This window comes from Limulus polyphemus, unplaced genomic scaffold (genome assembly GCF_000517525.1).
Source record: "Limulus polyphemus unplaced genomic scaffold, Limulus_polyphemus-2.1.2 Scaffold122, whole genome shotgun sequence".
Classification (NCBI taxonomy): domain Eukaryota; kingdom Metazoa; phylum Arthropoda; class Merostomata; order Xiphosura; family Limulidae; genus Limulus; species Limulus polyphemus.
This window is the reverse complement of record NW_013665732.1, coordinates 550,497-567,498: the sequence shown is the minus strand read 5'-3', so window position 1 is coordinate 567,498 and position 17,002 is coordinate 550,497. Positions and strand designations below refer to the sequence as shown.

Sequence of the window (17,002 nt, the reverse complement as noted above, 5' to 3'; positions counted from 1 at the left end):
AGGACTTAACCTCTCCTCGAACAAGTCGAGGGACAAAGAAAAAGAAGTAGGTTAGGGTTAAGTTACTTTTATTTCTTATTTTTCATTATTTATTCTTTATTTATTATTATAAAAGTACCTAAATTAAAAGTATGGATCTTTTTAAGTTATTTAAGACTAGAATAGGTAAAATAAGTAATAATAATAATATAATTAAAATTGTTCATGGAGATCGCACGCGAGCAGCTCGTGGGTAATGTAATTCGATAACGTAATGGGAGCTAAACATTCCCCGAGTGATTTACAACTTATAATGGCGCGGATAGCAGTAAGACACGGTTCAAAGGGCAATAAAACAATAAAATTTAATTATAAATAGATGTATAATGCTACGAACATAGAGCTAATTAGGATAAACAAATGTAGTATCATGTTACAATTTGAAGTCATACTAGAAAGAAAAGAAGGTTAATTTAGGTTTATTTCAATTTTTTTTGGTGGTTACGAGGTCAGTCGAATTGACCGATCACATTTTGAGATTAAGGTAGAGAAAATAACATATAAACTATAAGTATATAGTGAAAAAAACGTTTGAAATGCATTTAGGTGGTTTTAGGGATTACACAAAGGAAATTTGAGATTTTTGAGATGATGAAAAGTATTTCTAATTTTAACATGAAAATTACTTTGTACACGGACTATTCAAAACAAATACTCAATATTTTCATGGACAAAACTTTATTTTATTTTATTAAAAATACTTCACTACGAAATACGACTCTTTGTATGTGACAGACTTGTAATATTAACTGAAAGACTACCAAATTTCGTGAAGAAATACCCAATATATAGAGAGTTAAGTATTACATTTATGTTAACTTTAAACGAGTACAGAAGGTCCCGTGACTCGGTCAAATTGACCGACCCTGTTTTGGAAGAGTTAATAGGCTAGGAACAAATCATGCTTAGTAAAGCATCAAGAGTAAAAAAAAAAACTTTCATGAAAGAAAAAATTTGCTTTCTTCTCTTTAAAACAAATTATGTTATTAAATTGGAAAATTCCCCTCCCAATTTAATTAATTTCATAATGAATGTACTGCAGATATACCTGCAGAATGGTGATGAAGATTAATTACTATTATTTTGTACCACAGAAAAACAAAAACTTTTAAAAAATGTAAAGTGATGAAAAGCAAGTCACCTAAACAGTCCCCATACGATATTCTTTTTCTTCATAGCTAAATAAAAGAGTGCTGCATCCAAAGGATCATTTTTAGCCTGGAAAGCACACTTGGATACCTGATAAACAAATTAAAATAATAGTATACTTTTTATAAAACTATTATAACTTCTCTAAATAGAGTATTCCTTTCAATGAAATACATATATTACAAAAACGTTTTAATACACATGATCTGATTATCTTTCTTTCTATGTTTCTCATAATTACATAAAAACACAATCAAATGGAAGCAACATACATGCTGATGGCCTAAACACATGGTTTAAACAATTTCCTTATGTATAACAAAAAAGTTTCTACAAGTACTTGGTGAAAAATCATGAAACTTTCTATCCTTTATCATACACGTTAACAATAATAAAATCATAAATTAAACTGACTATCATACAGTAAACTTTGTTTTTTTTGTTTATCTTGAAACTAAGCAATTTTCCTGATGCAGAATAAGGCTCAAAACATAAAACACAGTGGCTATCATAAAATCAAAATGAAACATTTCCCAAAAGATTACCTGAAAAATGCTTTTTTCAAAAATGAAGTACGATGTTAAAATTTATTTTCTCCAGTTTCAACATAATAAAATGATAGAAGATTAATAGGCCTATAAAAAAAGATAACTTTCTTTCACCTCAAACTTTCTCTATACAAACTATGCTTTTAAAAAAAAAATTAGAAAACTTCAGATAACGCTAACCTTTTCTATCAGCTTGCGTAAAGTGTTGTTACTTCTCACCCACAAACCCACACCCACTTCTCGAAGTTCACTCCATCGTGGGTTTCCTCTCTGTACGCATGGAACAAATTGAAGTAGTTCTTCTTGTGTTTCAGAATGAAAAGCCCAAACAAGAGAGTCTGTTCTCAGCCCTTGTCTCTGTAACTGGGCACGTTGTGCAATTTTTAGGCATCTAAGCAGGAAGGTGTAATGACGCATGGCAAGTAGAAAACGTAAACCACAATCATCCAAAGATTCTAAAACAGAAGATAAATTTTCTTTCTATCACCAGTTAAACCACTGATACAATGTTTTGAATAAATATGAATACATATAATTTTTGTCTATTTTGTAGAAAGAGAATTCATAATAACTAAAAAAAATAAAATTCTTCAAAACATTTGAGAATTATAAATATTCAATGGTCACCTAATTGTAAGTTTTAACTCTATTTTTTTAAGGTAGCATATATCTTGTAAAAGTAAACAAACATCATAATTTATTTTGTTGCATATTTTGAATACTTAACCCTTAAAGTCTTAGCTAAACTAAACACCCTTAAAAAGTATGAAAAATAAAAGGTTTTCCACTGTTTGTCTCAAAATCTGACAATTTACATTCTCATAGTGGTTTTTAACTCATAACTTCAGATCTGTTAAAGCAATAGACTTCACATTTGGCATAAATATGCATTATTAGTGCATCTATAGTTTGTACTAAGATAAAGTTGGTAAGAGGTTTGATTTATATTAAAGGACCATTAACAAACCACTATAACATATATATACTACTTAGAGCATACTCATTAGTGCTGTAATTTGACCTTGAATTAATTTTCAGAGTTTTCCTCAGTCCAGACTAATTCTTCACATCCCATCAATGTCTGGACCCATTTTCAGGAGCATTCAGTCACATTTGTATAAATTATCAGGAACATATAACATCCCTTTTGTTTTTTTTTATTTTTATAATATGTGAATTAGCCACAGTAGTAATATTATACAACATGCGCCAGAATTTGTCTTTGTACCTATAGTACAATTTTTAATGTGCCTATATATATATTATAAATTTGGGTATTAATCATACTACTAAAAAAGCATATGTAACATTCTACTTTCTATACCTTTTCTATTTAGAAAAGTTTTTTCATTATCACCATCCACAGTTAAACCAGCCCACATTTAATAATAATAACTAAGTAATTAACCCCATTTTGAACTTAATATAAAGATATGTAAATTTAAAAACCATCAAGTTATCCCATCAGATTTTAAGCTGCTTCCTAAAAATCACACTATATATATATTAATTTAAATTTGTAAAATATCCTTGTAAAATAATATTTAAGTTACATTAACCACATTGCCACAGGTATCCTTTACTGCGCATGACACAAGGTTTCAGTGTCTTACATTCAAAATTTTATTAAACTACTTCTTGTTTATGTTATACCAATTAGTATCGCACACAATCTTAGCTAATAATCCATATTTTAATAGTATATAAGTTTTAACTTCTTAATTCTATAAGACAATATTTAAGAAAACCCTGAATTTCCCCTAGTGTGACACACAACAGATTTTCTCTAAGTATCTTCTCTTCTGTATTTTATCCTCCACCCCTCCAGTAACTACGAAATTAAATGTAAAATTAGTCACTATAAAATCGTCATTGCTCAGACAACCATAATTTTTATAGTCTTCAAATTTGTTTGGTTACACAGCTATCCAATAGAAGATCAGACCCCTCCTTCCATATCCATCTGTCTGTCACATCCTCCCTTTCAGGATTTGTTATTAGTTCTCTCTTATGTTTAATTATATATTACCTATAACCAATAGGAAACCAAGGTTTTCATCAATCAAATTACTTATTATATTACATTGTATTCTGAACAGATAATCCTCAATTTCACTTGTAGTACAAGCTTCCATTCCCAATGGTTAACGTAATGACTAGCTTGGATGAATTTGTAACGGCTCTTGTTGCATAGTTAGAAAGCCAGAAAAATTTTGATTGTTAGAGTCAATTGTCTACTTTTTTGCATATTATTATTCTATACATTTTGGTGTATTATTTAATTAAATAAAAATTATTTAATACACAGTAACCATTTAGGTTAGTTCAAGTTAGATTAGATAAAATAAATAATGAAATAATATATCACAAGGCATGCATAAGAGCAGTTCGAAGTAGTTTGTGGGTACGATAACTTGATAGCGTAAAGTCAGCTGTATGTTCCCCAAGTGATTTACAACTTATAATGGTGCGAATAGTAGTTAGAAACAGTTCAAAGGGCAATATAACAATAGAATTTAATTATAAATTGATGTATACTGTTACCGTTTAAAGCTTATTACAATAAATGAATGTAGTTTTATGTTACATTTGAAGTCATTCTAGAAAGAAAAAATGGTAATTTAGATTTATTTAGATTTTTTTTTTGGTGGTTACAAGGTCAGTTAAATTGACCAACCAAGTATAGAGTTAGGATAGAGAAAATAACAGATAAAATATAAAGTTCTAATAAAACCAAACATTTGAAATGTATTTCGGAGGTTTTAGAGATTACACAAATGAAATTTGAGATTTCTGAGATGAATAAAAGTATGTTTAATCTTACCATGAAAATCACTTTGCATACAGACTATTCAAAACAAATACTCAATATATTCATTGGACAAATCTTCTTTTTAGTTTATTGAAAGTACTTCACCAAAAATATTATTTTTTGTATGTGAAAGATTTATAATGCTTACTGAAAGACTACCAAATTTCGTGAAGATATACACACTATATTAAAAGTTATTAGTATCAAATCTGTAAAGACTTTGAACAAGTACAAAGAAGTCGTGTAATCAGTCACATTGACCAAGCCCATGTTGAGAGAGTTATGCAGACTATTTCTACAATTAAAATTTCAATAACGAAAAATGTGTGTATATTATATCATACTTCCTGTGAATATTCTGATACTTGAAAACAAAATACAAATAAACATTCATGGTATGTACTGTATGTCATTATTGGTACAAGACTTGTTAATCACATCTTTTCTAATACAACATGAAAAAGATATACTTACAACTCAGACATCAACAAATTTCATGAATTTTTCAGGGTGACCAATTTTCCATTTTTGTAAAAAACTTTTTCAGATTGTTTCCAATATTAATGATTATTTAACAGCAGATAATATTAACGTTAACATTTTTCTTACCTGCAAATGCATTTCCCCACACAGAATAGCATCATCCCTCACACATATGAGCTATGAGAATTGCATGTTGCTAGCCTTGAGCTAACTCCCATGTAAAAACCATGTGTTGAACAATAGCCCTTAATCACAACCTTCTTGTGCAGTAGATCCCCCTAAGCATTTGCACTCAAAATAACTCCATTCTTAGGCAAAGAAAGAAGAAAGTGCACCAGAAGTGGATAGGATACCTCACCTCTTCACACAGAAAAGATAGAATCACACAAGAGATTGCAAGGATGGGTATAATTTTGGTCGGTGAGCCAAGAAGTGTAGTGTGGTTAGGGCATAATTAGACTGTACAGTGTGTGTCTCACCTCAACTTAACAGATAGAAATAGTGGTGATGAATCCACCCTTCTGCAACAGGAGGGCACACTAATTATTTGAAGGGTGAACCCACACTACACAGACAGTGCCACCACTACCCTACTTCCCACCATATTGTGTTGTATACAATCAGTGAGGAACTCTTCAAGATTCAACACCCCAGCAGCTAGGAACTTGTATGTAGCAAGGGTCTTCCATGATCTACTTGAAATAAAAGGGGGAGGGGAGAATTTGCATTGGAGAGACCTGGAGACATGCCCAATTCCCCATTGGATACATGCTGGAAAGGATCGTTTACAGAGCAATGGGCGACTGCAAACCCTATACTTAAAAGCCAGCAAGTGCAAGCAAGAGAAATGAACAGTCACTTACCTGGTGCTAGCTTTTTATATGATAGTCTATGGAAAGTACAGTATGGATCAGGCAAATGAATAATTTTAATACCTCTAGTGGTCTTGTGGAACACACCATCTGGACAGTGGTCACTGGTAGAGCCAGGGCAGATGGGTTGAGTACTTTCTGTTACCCCTAGCATAATGTGGATTTTGGAAAATAAGCATATCCTGAGAAGAAACACCGGCCAGCTGGTGGGATCTTATAAGAGGGAAGAGACAAGACCAATGTAAAAGAAAATGTACTTATCCTTCTCATGTAGACATGTAGTTTTACTGAAGAAAAAAAAGCAACTGCAGGAGGGAAACAGCCAGATGATGAACATAATAGAAGAAGAATGTGTGTGGATTCATTCACATGCCAGCTTGAAGGATCTCATCCAATGATCAGTGAAAATGAGACACAAGTGTGATAAAAAGTGAAAGATTGATCACCCACCCCAGCAGCCAAAGTCTTAGGAAGAAAGGCCCAGTCTGGATAGAGGAGGAAGTAATTACCATGAACGAGAGTGCAAGAAGCATTGATGGCATATACATCCAAACAACAATTATCACAGATGAAAAGATGGAAATGTGTCTTCAGAGAAAGATTGTATAATAAATATGAAGACAACAGCTTGAACAGAGATCATGTATGAGCATAAAAAACCACATCAATGTCCCAGTCAGGCAGGACAAGGGGTCAGTAAAGAAAAAAAGGATTAGAACAAAGTAAAGAGGACAGGGAAAGTAAAAAAAAACTGGTAGGAAAGGCAAAACGTAGTTGATAAGGCCATCCAAGAAACAGTAATAGTGGAAACTAACAATCCATGGTTGAACAAACACGTACAAAAGGCTGAAAGGTGGGCCACAGTTGGATCACCCAAGGAGTGGTTGATAAACCAACATTGAAAAACTCGCCACTTCTGATGATAGATAGACAGTTTAAGAAGAACAGGAATGGGATATGAAAAAGACTTCAAGGTTAGAGAGTCCAGTCCTGCAATGGACCAGACAATTCCCACATGTGAAGATGAAAGGATGACACACCTGAGTGAAAGAAAGACATGTGGTTGAAGCAAAAAAGAGCAGGAATGGAGTAGAGGAAGAAGGGGTCTGGATGCCAGTTTACAAAGAGAAAACCAGTGTTGTGCCAGCCAAAGAGATCCCACCAACAGGACTCAATAAAGAGTGTCATATATCAAAATGAGGACATTAGGGAAATGAAGAAGAGGAGAATAGGCATTCAGAAAAAAGTGTGATCAGTCCTGGCTGAAAGCATCAAATGCCAGGACTAAAAGATGAACTGGAGGTCAGAAGATGGGATGTTTGGTGTTGAAAGGAATCATACAGACAATGATGAGAGGCATGCCCAAATGAGATCAAACCCTAATGAAAAACCTGAAGGTAGAGAGACCACCCGATTGGTAGAGGTGATGAGCCACCAAGTTCAGTGTCTCCGGCAAATGACAAGGAATGAGTTCAAAAGAGCAGGCTCAATGCATGGAAGCAGAGTGTCTTGGAATGGATACCCCCTTAACAGTTGATATAAGAAAAGACTGTGGAACTGTCAGAGTGGATCATGACTAACTTATCTATGAGAAAAGGGAGAAGAGGGAAACATGCCTAATGAACAGTGAGAAGTTCAAGAATGGTGATATGGAGTGAACTCTCCTCCAGAGCTCACATACTTAAAGTCATTCAGAGACACACACCCCACCCCGACAGAGAAGCATCTGTGAAGAGGGTCAGGGGTCAGCAAGGAGTTGCCCACTGTGGTGTTAGCATGGTCAAGACCCCAAGATGAGTCCTTGAGAAGCACAGAAGTTGCACAATTGAGGACAATGGATCCTGAAAAAGGTTCCACTGGAGAAGCTGCATGTGTGTGTAGCCTAAAGGAATGAGTGGTTCGAGAGAAGCCAGAATTCCAAACAGTGAAAGAACCTCATGTGCAGGGTATAAAAGAGAAGCACAAGTTTTGGTGACATGACATTTCACTGCCCATAGACATAGTGATGAAGGCTGAGTTGGAGTTGAAAAACAAGTACAGATGAAACAAGTGAGAAGGAGAAAAGACTTGGAAGGCTTAACAAGCCAGTCCAGCCAAGCAGCCTCTCACAGAAAAAAAGTAGGTATGAGAAAAGGAATTCTCATAAAAAGGGGTGAGGAGAAGCCAATTATCCATGTAATAAGGGAACCTAAGCACCTATCCATGAACTAGGTGGGCAAATATCGCCATGACTCGATTAAGACATAAGGAGCAGACGCAATGCCACAAGAAAAAGCAAGGAACTGGAAAACCCTATCTGATGGGTGAAATGAAAAAGTATCTGGAGGTAGAGGCAGTCAGAATGTGTAAAACAGTGTCCAAAAAGTCAACTTTGGTCATCCACAGTCTGGGTGAAAGTAACAACTGGGGGGAAAAGAAACCCTACATATGAAACTGAGAGTTGATAGGCAACTGGTTGAGAGATGACAGGTCAATAACCAGATGTGAATTCTTCTTGGGGACCACAAAAAAACTAGAGTAATAACCACTTGTAGGTGTATATACCATCTCAAGGGCATTCTTGGCCAAGAGATTTGAAACCACATCCTTGAAACACAGAAGATAGAGGAGGGAGGAGGAAAGGAAACAGAGAGACAAGTGGAGAGATAGGCTGTGGGTGAAACTCAGACGAACACATTTGTTAGACAAAAATGCAGGTCAAAGTCTGATTAAGAGAGACAGACAAGTCCCCAAAGGGCTAGACCTAATAGGATAGTCACCAATGAGATGAGCAATGACCCTCACATCAGGAAGTGAGAAAACAAGAAGTAAATAAAGGTCGGGAAGCTGGAATGGGAAACGAAGACATCAATTTAACCCTTTTGAGATGGATCACGGGTGAAAGGCCATGTCATATTGGTTGTTGACTCAAATTCAAAATTGTATTGAACGGCTATTTCATGAATTTATGTCTATATGTTTGATATCAAACTGTAGATTATAATTCAAATTTTAGTATTGCTCCTTTAATAAATCACAGTGTCACCCCACCCACCTCTTTCCATTTTTGGAAATGCTCCCTCATGTACACTTCTATATATGACATGAATAGCCAATCAGAAGCTCAGAATGTCCCCTAGTGGCTTTCTAAGCCATTTTAACAAGCTTGGTATCATTTCTTTCTTTCTTTTGAACCAATATTTCAAGGAGGTAGGATGTGTCTTTAGTCTGCTCAAAATTTCATATTTTTTTACTGAAATACATCTTAGTTACTAAGCTTGATAAATTATAGTGGAATTCTATGGTATTAATGTAGTAATTTATGACTTTTTAGTTATTCAAATTTATATATATATATATATATAAAACCTAAAAAATTATTTTGTTTCATATACTGCACGTGTAAATTTTTTTAAAAGCTTAGCAACCTACGTCAAGCAGCAACTGAGTACAAAGGTCGTAGCTAGAACAGATAATTGTTTATTTTAGTTACTCTTAGTTTTAAGAAAAAGAAGTTTAAGAACTTACTTCAAAATAGCAATAATCTATATACATATATAATGTATAATAATTGAAATGTGATTGAATTTAAAAAAATACTAGTCTACTGAAACACAGCCAAGACAAATTACTTTGTAAAGACCAAAGGTCAGTTCTATGTTATTTGATACGGTAACATGATAGATAGGCAACATGTAAAAAGAAAAAAAGGCTTGAGAAAAACACTGTTTTACAAACCTTAAAACTTAATAAAAAAGAAGCATTGTAATGTTTATTAATAATCTGCTAAATTTTGCTAACATTCACTTACTAATTTAAAAGTTATAGCATGAAAACTATAACAAGCACAAAATGGTTACTAAGTCAGTCCCAGGGACTGAGCCCATGCTGAAAGAGTTAACAGATCTAGTAACAGAAACAGAATGGTGAAATTAAGAAAACCAAGAAACTCTTGTAGACAATGAGGACTGACACCAGGTCACTTCAGCCTGGGTCTCCAGTGAATCAAGAACACCCCAAAAGACCTCTGGGCAAAGAAATGGAGCCTGACAAAGATCACAAAGATAAGCATGAGGAAGGCATACATTATTTAGAAGAGCACCCCATCCCAACAACAGAGAAACCACGTAAGGAAGGATAGAGCAGAAGAAGAAATACAGGCCAATGTGGTAAAAAGAAGAGAACAAATCTATTCAGATCATAATGATGTGCCTCAGACATAAGATGAAGTGAGAAGGTTATGTAGGAGGGTGATAAAAAAGACATGAAGGCATGAAAATTGGGCACAAGAAAAGGAAATAGAAGTTATTAAAAGGACAGAAGAGTCAAGTATACAAGAATGGAGCATGTTAGTACAAGAGTACAACTGTTTGAGAAATGAATCTGAAAGGACCCTAACATCAGTTAAAGAAGGGTTGACAAAGTAGTCTTGAGTACAGTTTTCATGTAGTAAAGCATGTGAGGAACCAAAAAACAAAGGGAAAATAAAAGAACATACCTATGAAATCATGTCAAGAAAGAGATTGGAACGGTGAGGATTCTCCTCCACAAACAATGCTGTGCCTAGAGCAAACCCTGGTGAGGGAAGTAGCTGGTCAAAATCATCATCATTCTGATCATGTTAAATTGGGAAGAAAGAAGATTGGTGAAATGGGTGGGAAGAGGAGTCCCAGTGTGCATGAAGGAACCCACAATACAGTGAACAATGACTGTCATGTTCTACACAAACAATAAGCCCTCAGTAGCCACAATAGAAAAAGGCAACGTGTTAGGAATATTGTCACTATCACGGGACAAAGCAGAAGTTAACATTACCAGAGAATTTATAATGGTAAGCAACAACACTATTAAAAGTAAAAAAAAACGTGTGAGTCACCAACACTAAACTAGGGAAATTGAAAACTTAAAACCATCAAAATTATCAAGTAACTGATTAACAATTGTTAATCACATTCATTCTAGACAATTCTGAGAAAAAGAATGAAGTTATTTCGAGAACAAGTGCATAAGGGAAGCTACTATGCAAGGAGGTTGTTTCACCTTCCTAATGATGGAGGGCTATTGTTGCATGATGATGTCATGATGCACTGGCATAGTTCATGTTAAACACATGAGGTGGGAGGTAGCTCAAGGCTAGTGGTGTGCAAATCTTATAGGCAGATGCACAAAGAGTCAAGCTATTCTGTGTGAACAGGTGAAGTATTGTCTCGGAAAGTGTCTCAATTAATGAGTGATCTTGTGGCATATCAATATTTTACAATATGATGAGCAAATATTAAATCACATAACAAGAAGCTTTTTGTAGTTTGCCTGTTACTCATAATTAAGACTATCTGTTTTTAATTGTAATTATTACTGTAGAATTTTGACAGCTCTTTTGGTTGAATCTGTTATATAAGCATGCTAATTAAAACTAGCATAGACCCACAAAATATTTGCAGTCAAATAAGTATCTTTATTGCAACAATACTTCTTTAAGTATAGAATCTCTATAATAATACAAAAGAATTTTAATTGGAGACACCCAAATATACAACTCAACTTGTCTTAGGCCAAACATTAGTTACGTCTTTAAGTATGGCCTATATTTGATACAGATATAAATTAACACTGTAACTTGTGTGCATTTTTTGCTTTGATATATTTTGGGCTACACTTCACCATACATAATACAATCAATAAATAAACTTATAATGTTATTCTACTACCTAAGGTTAAATCTTAAAAACTTAGATACGCTTTTAATATGTTGTACAAAATGTTCACATCCAGTGAAACAAAGTGCACGTACATGCACATTTAGATAGTAAAGTGTGCATGCATTTTCAGGACAGACTAAAAATAAGTATTATTATAATACTGTTTAAAACTAAGATCTAAAATTTCACAAGCTTAGAGATTAGCTTATTTCTCAAAACAGGTGTACATAATTCTGAAATAATTACAGAAGTGTTTTATTTTTATTTATTTATTTGAAGTTAAGCACAAAGCTACACAATGGGCTATCTGTGCTCTGCTCATCACGGGTATTGAAACCCGGTTTGTAGCATTGTAAGTCTGCAGACATGCCGCTGCAGCCCTGGGGGAATTACAGAAATGACTTTTATAAATAAGATATATTAACATAAATACTATCAATATACATAAGTTTTAATGATATAAAAGATATTTCATTGCAATGTTTCTTTCAATAAATTGAAAGCATTATGCTTTTGACTGAATTTGTTGCTATTAAAAAGTATGCAAGTTTGTTGGAATGAAATAGATAAAAAACAACTACCCTAGCTGTACAAAGATATAAAAATTGGCCTAAGTGTTTAATACAAACTTTTCTTTATGGGGTTATTAAATATTTTGTGAAATGGTTAAGTAAATACAAGAACAAAACAAAAAATATCAATGAATCTTTATGTCATATGACTTAAACTCCAACAGCAAGCAAAACATTGGAAAACCCAACAGGCCTAAGAGGAACATGGGGAGGAAAAACTTGCAATTAAACCTGTTCTTATAACAACCAATAAAGCTTGAGTTAAAGGATCTGCACTGTCTATATAAGCGTGCGTGTGCGCGTGTGTGTGAAATTTAGCTTTCAGGTCTACAGTTACAAATGTATTGTGTAGTTGCATAATATAAACAGCTAGTGTCACACACAGTGGTTTTTATTTCATTATAAACTGTAAATAAAAATTAAATCCAAGTTCACAATTCATTGATTATTGAGCTTTCTTTTGAAGCATCTGCTTCAAATATAGTGACAATTAGGAATTAATTTTTTACAGACAGAAATGCAGCAATACAATATATTGCCACTGTGCTGGAAAGAATTAATGCACTGCATCAATTATTTTCAATTAATAGCTATACATTATATTAAAGTTACCTGTCAAAGCTTGTATGTTCATTCCATCCAACTTGTTTGATAAAGTGTCCTTTGCAGAAACTTCCAAAAAAACAGACAATAAATTGCATTACAAACTTAAGTACTGTAGCAATAATCTGCTGTTGTAATGAATCTTTCTTTCAACAAAATCTACTTCATTTATAAACACAGTTTTCTTAATCTTAACAAGATAATAATTCTAAAGGGAAATGCTTGAGAAGCAAAAATTACATTTAATCCTTCACAAAAAAAAAAACTAAATAAAATAGTAAAAAAAAATTCGACATCTTTTTATGACGTATTGTCACTTCACCAAAATAGTATTTATCACATCATTACAAGCAATCTTCAATTTAGCAGTGTTGCTTCTAGGATTCTTTCATGTAATGAAGTAGGTATCAACTTCTCAAGTCATAAAAGCATAACATAAGCAAATAACTTTTATTTGAAAAAACAGTAAATTGAATCATTGCAATTTCTTTCATTTGTGTATGTACTGAAAATATGGTATGCAAGCTAAATCTGATTGATTAATTCACTTTCATCGAAACATCTACGCATTCACTGACAAAACTTACATTGCAGTTATCTTCTCTGCACCTTTTTTCTTTATATATTTCTATTTTTGCATCATCTTGATGGAAAAATGTAGTGATTTATTTCTTATCTAACCGCTTCTTGAACGTCTTCATACCTTCAATTTTTTCCACCATTTTCAATTATCGATATGCCATATATCAAGGGAATCTACCGCAAAACCAAATGATGTCATAATGTAGTCAATCACATTCTTTTCCATATCCAAATGAGCTATTAACTGTTTGGAATTTTCTGGTTATGATCACAATCTATTGTTACAAAGTCATTCATAATACATTTTGAAGGGTGGGCACACACAAAAAATTAAAATGCATACTTCAATTCTTTTTTGCATGGAGTAGTATGCAGGTAAATGATTATTTTGTGCCATTGGCAATCAAAATAGCTAAATATGCAAAGTACGCATCCTAGAAGCAATGCTGCTTTAATATATTTAATACTTTTATATTGAAACAGAAGATAAAACCTTAAATTAATGAATACCTTGCTTTTCTTGATCAAAATTGAATCTATCAGACAAAGTGGTACTGAAAGATGAAACAGTATCAGCCAAGGCTAAAAGGTGCATTTGGTCTAGACTTGAAAGCCCAGGAAGGTGAGTGTGTGTTAGCAATTTTGTCAGTAAATGAGCCTAAGATAAATAACAATAAAGTTCTTACATTATACAGTATTATGTTAGTTTCACCTTAAAAAAGAATTTTGCTGATATATCAAAACTTGTTTAGAACAACCTCTTTCAGGACTCCAGTTCACAATATGTACTTTTTTGACCTTAACATCCATAAGTCAATTTTTAGTAGTATTGCAGCCTAAACAAATTTTAATTACCTTCAGAGCTTTGTATGTGCTTGGGACCTTGGTTCATTAACCAACTGGAACCAGTGGTTGTTATGCCACTGACAATTCAATTAAGGAAATGATTTAACATCAATTAATGTATGATTCAGATCCTGTCTATACATTTAAAAAATTGAGAATTTGTTTACAAAATTAAGAAAACCCAAATTGTTTTTGATATTAGTGAAAAGCTCCACAAGGATTAGCTGCACTCACCATCCATAATTTGGAATTTATAGACTAGAAGGAAGGCAGCTAGTCAATAGCACCAAATCTTAGGCTACTATATTCAAATAATGTGATTTTATCGTCACTCTTATATTCCACCAATGCTCCAAAATGAAGATAGTGAGTTTTCTTTTTTAGCAACAGAATGTGAACCATGGACTCTCAGATCTAAAATCTGACATGCTAACCACTAGGCCATGCCCAGCCCATAAAAACAAGGAATCTCTTTGGAGTGTTAATATACAAATAAAGTTAAAAAAGTTCATCCTTGGAAAAAAATATATTAACTTTTTTTATATGTTGATTTATCATCCTCTAAACAATTCTATAATTTTAAACCTAATAAAAACTATGTTAATAATCTATTTATATAAGTAAATAAAATGTTTATAAAAAACACATGATAGGGGAGGAATGATCATGTATAAAATAAACTGTAGGTTAATGTGTATTATTGGCAAACTTTAACACAGATTTAAGGAAGTGATACATATACAGATTTATAGAATGAAAAAAATATTTTTATACATAATCTAAGGAAAAGTTACTGCTGAACAAAAATACTTCCCCTTAAAATATTTCATGCCTTACAAACACAAGTAGTTATTTACAATTGTCTATTCAACTGTATTAAATACATTCCACACAGTACCTAAAAGACTTACCTGTCTTTTGTCAAACAATGTCAAAAAAGAGCGTTCCGGTACGTGTAATTTTTGTCTTTCCTTTTTTGAACCTAAGCTGAAACTATTGCTCAGAATAGCATCCAAGGAATCTTCCATTTCATGAACTCCAGTTGTAAATAAATCACTATAGTCCTGAAGTTAAATTAAAAAGGCTTTGTGATTGACTTTTACAACTGATTTTAATAAAGATTAGTATGATTCACACTTAATGCAAAGACTAAAAAATTCTTATTGTTTTGCTATGGAGTCTGGTGCAACAATCACACAAAAATTATACATACAAGATTCATCAAATACAGTACTCAACCCATCACTGTTCAAGCACAAAAGTTCTCAATGTTGAATATGTTTAGCTACCAACCTTTTTACAGTAACTCAATGTCGATTTGAAAGATATTTTTCATGGATGAAATCTATGCAACAAATTATAATAAAAAGAAAGATTTCTAAATATATTATACATAAACAGGGATTAAGTGCATTATATTAAAACGATTTTGGAGCCTCACCACGTCATTACAGTCCAAATCACCACATCCAATTATGCTCTAATTAATAACCATGCATCTTGACAATAGCTCTGCAACTTAGTTTCCAATACAAAAAGCTCTTTCATAAGAATCTCATGTCCAACATATCTCCACTTCCCCGCCAGCTTTCCATAATCTACCTAATGCCCAAGAACAACACTTTCACAGCACCCATTTCAACAGTCCAATCATACAGAAATCAATATGTGCTGCATCTGGTGATTTGACTGATTTCATATAGATTAGCAAGAATAACCATTTCATTCTCCAGATACTTGAGGTATGCAATGGTTGAACAGATATGTGAGTGGAAGCAACTTGTGTTCACAGAACTTGTCATTTTTCCAAACAGATATTATTATTAACTATGTTGCATACTCTTGCCTGGAACACTGAAGATTTTCACCATTGTCCTTTGTGTTCTTGAATTCACCTTTTACAAGATCCCACACTTTGCTTACCACAACAGATATACAACTTCTTGCATGGCTCTTTCTGGGTGGTCTTGGTTTCCCAAGTTGATCCATATTCCTTTCTTTACCAATGCTATTAAGTACAGGAGATATCCTTGTCTTGGAAGTTCAAAATTTCCATTCTAAGTGCATAAACATTTTGCACAAGATATGGCTGTTACATACCCTTCCCAAAATGCATACATTTATAAATGAAAAATGTGGGCCAAAAAAGGGGCATATAAAGCTGCAGTAACTCCTGACTTCCCAAAAATCACAATAGCTTTTAATATCTTAGAATTATATGTCATTTTGCAAAATAAATTTTAAAAATAAATTTGGTGCACCCAAATAATTTGAAACAAATAGAGAACACAATCCATATTGTATAGCCAATGCTCACTAAATTCATTTTTCACTTTAAAATTTCTACAGCACTAAAATAAACAATATACCTGTGCAATGTTCCCATCTTCTGTATGAGTAGGGGTTGACCTTGTGGTTATTTCCTTGTCTGCATCTAAAAGAGTAGATAATGGTAAAGGAGGGATAGAAGTGATTTCAACATAGTCTAGCTGGACTTCTTCTGGATAAACTGATACTGATCCTTGAGGGTCTAGTGGACTTCGCAGGTTGGGTGAAGTGGGAGCTAAAGAAAATGCTCGGGACTTGGCCCAGGAGCGAGGACTACCCCTCGCATCTGTCTCATTGTCTTCAAAATGATCAGGTACTTGTAAGTAGTTCTTCTGTGTCTGATGGACAAAGTAAAGAACAATTATAAAATTAAAATCCCCAAGACAATAAACATTTTCAAAACTGCTTTTCAAGCATTCATTCACCATACACAGAATGGTAAATGTTAACAACTCATATAAAAAAAAATCAAAAGACAGTTTTAAAGTCG

The 17,002-nt window shown here is 33.3% G+C and overlaps 1 protein-coding gene across 9 annotated transcripts in view; it reads right to left on the bottom strand.

The window, feature by feature from the left end:
- The window catches only part of LOC106472611 (dmX-like protein 2), a 159,902-nt gene that overhangs the window by 74,240 nt on the left and 68,660 nt on the right, over positions 1 to 17,002 (bottom strand). For all 9 annotated transcript variants that reach the window (XM_022402034.1, XM_022402049.1, XM_022402060.1 and 6 more), the window contains exons 26-31: positions 16,554 to 16,850; positions 15,096 to 15,248; positions 13,849 to 13,996; positions 12,766 to 12,825; positions 1,917 to 2,191; positions 1,181 to 1,278 (exon numbers count right to left, since the gene is read on the bottom strand). In XM_022402034.1, coding sequence (XP_022257742.1) covers positions 1,181 to 1,278; positions 1,917 to 2,191; positions 12,766 to 12,825; positions 13,849 to 13,996; positions 15,096 to 15,248; positions 16,554 to 16,850 — 1,031 coding nt within the window. The remainder of the gene's footprint in view (positions 1 to 1,180; positions 1,279 to 1,916; positions 2,192 to 12,765; positions 12,826 to 13,848; positions 13,997 to 15,095; positions 15,249 to 16,553; positions 16,851 to 17,002) is intronic.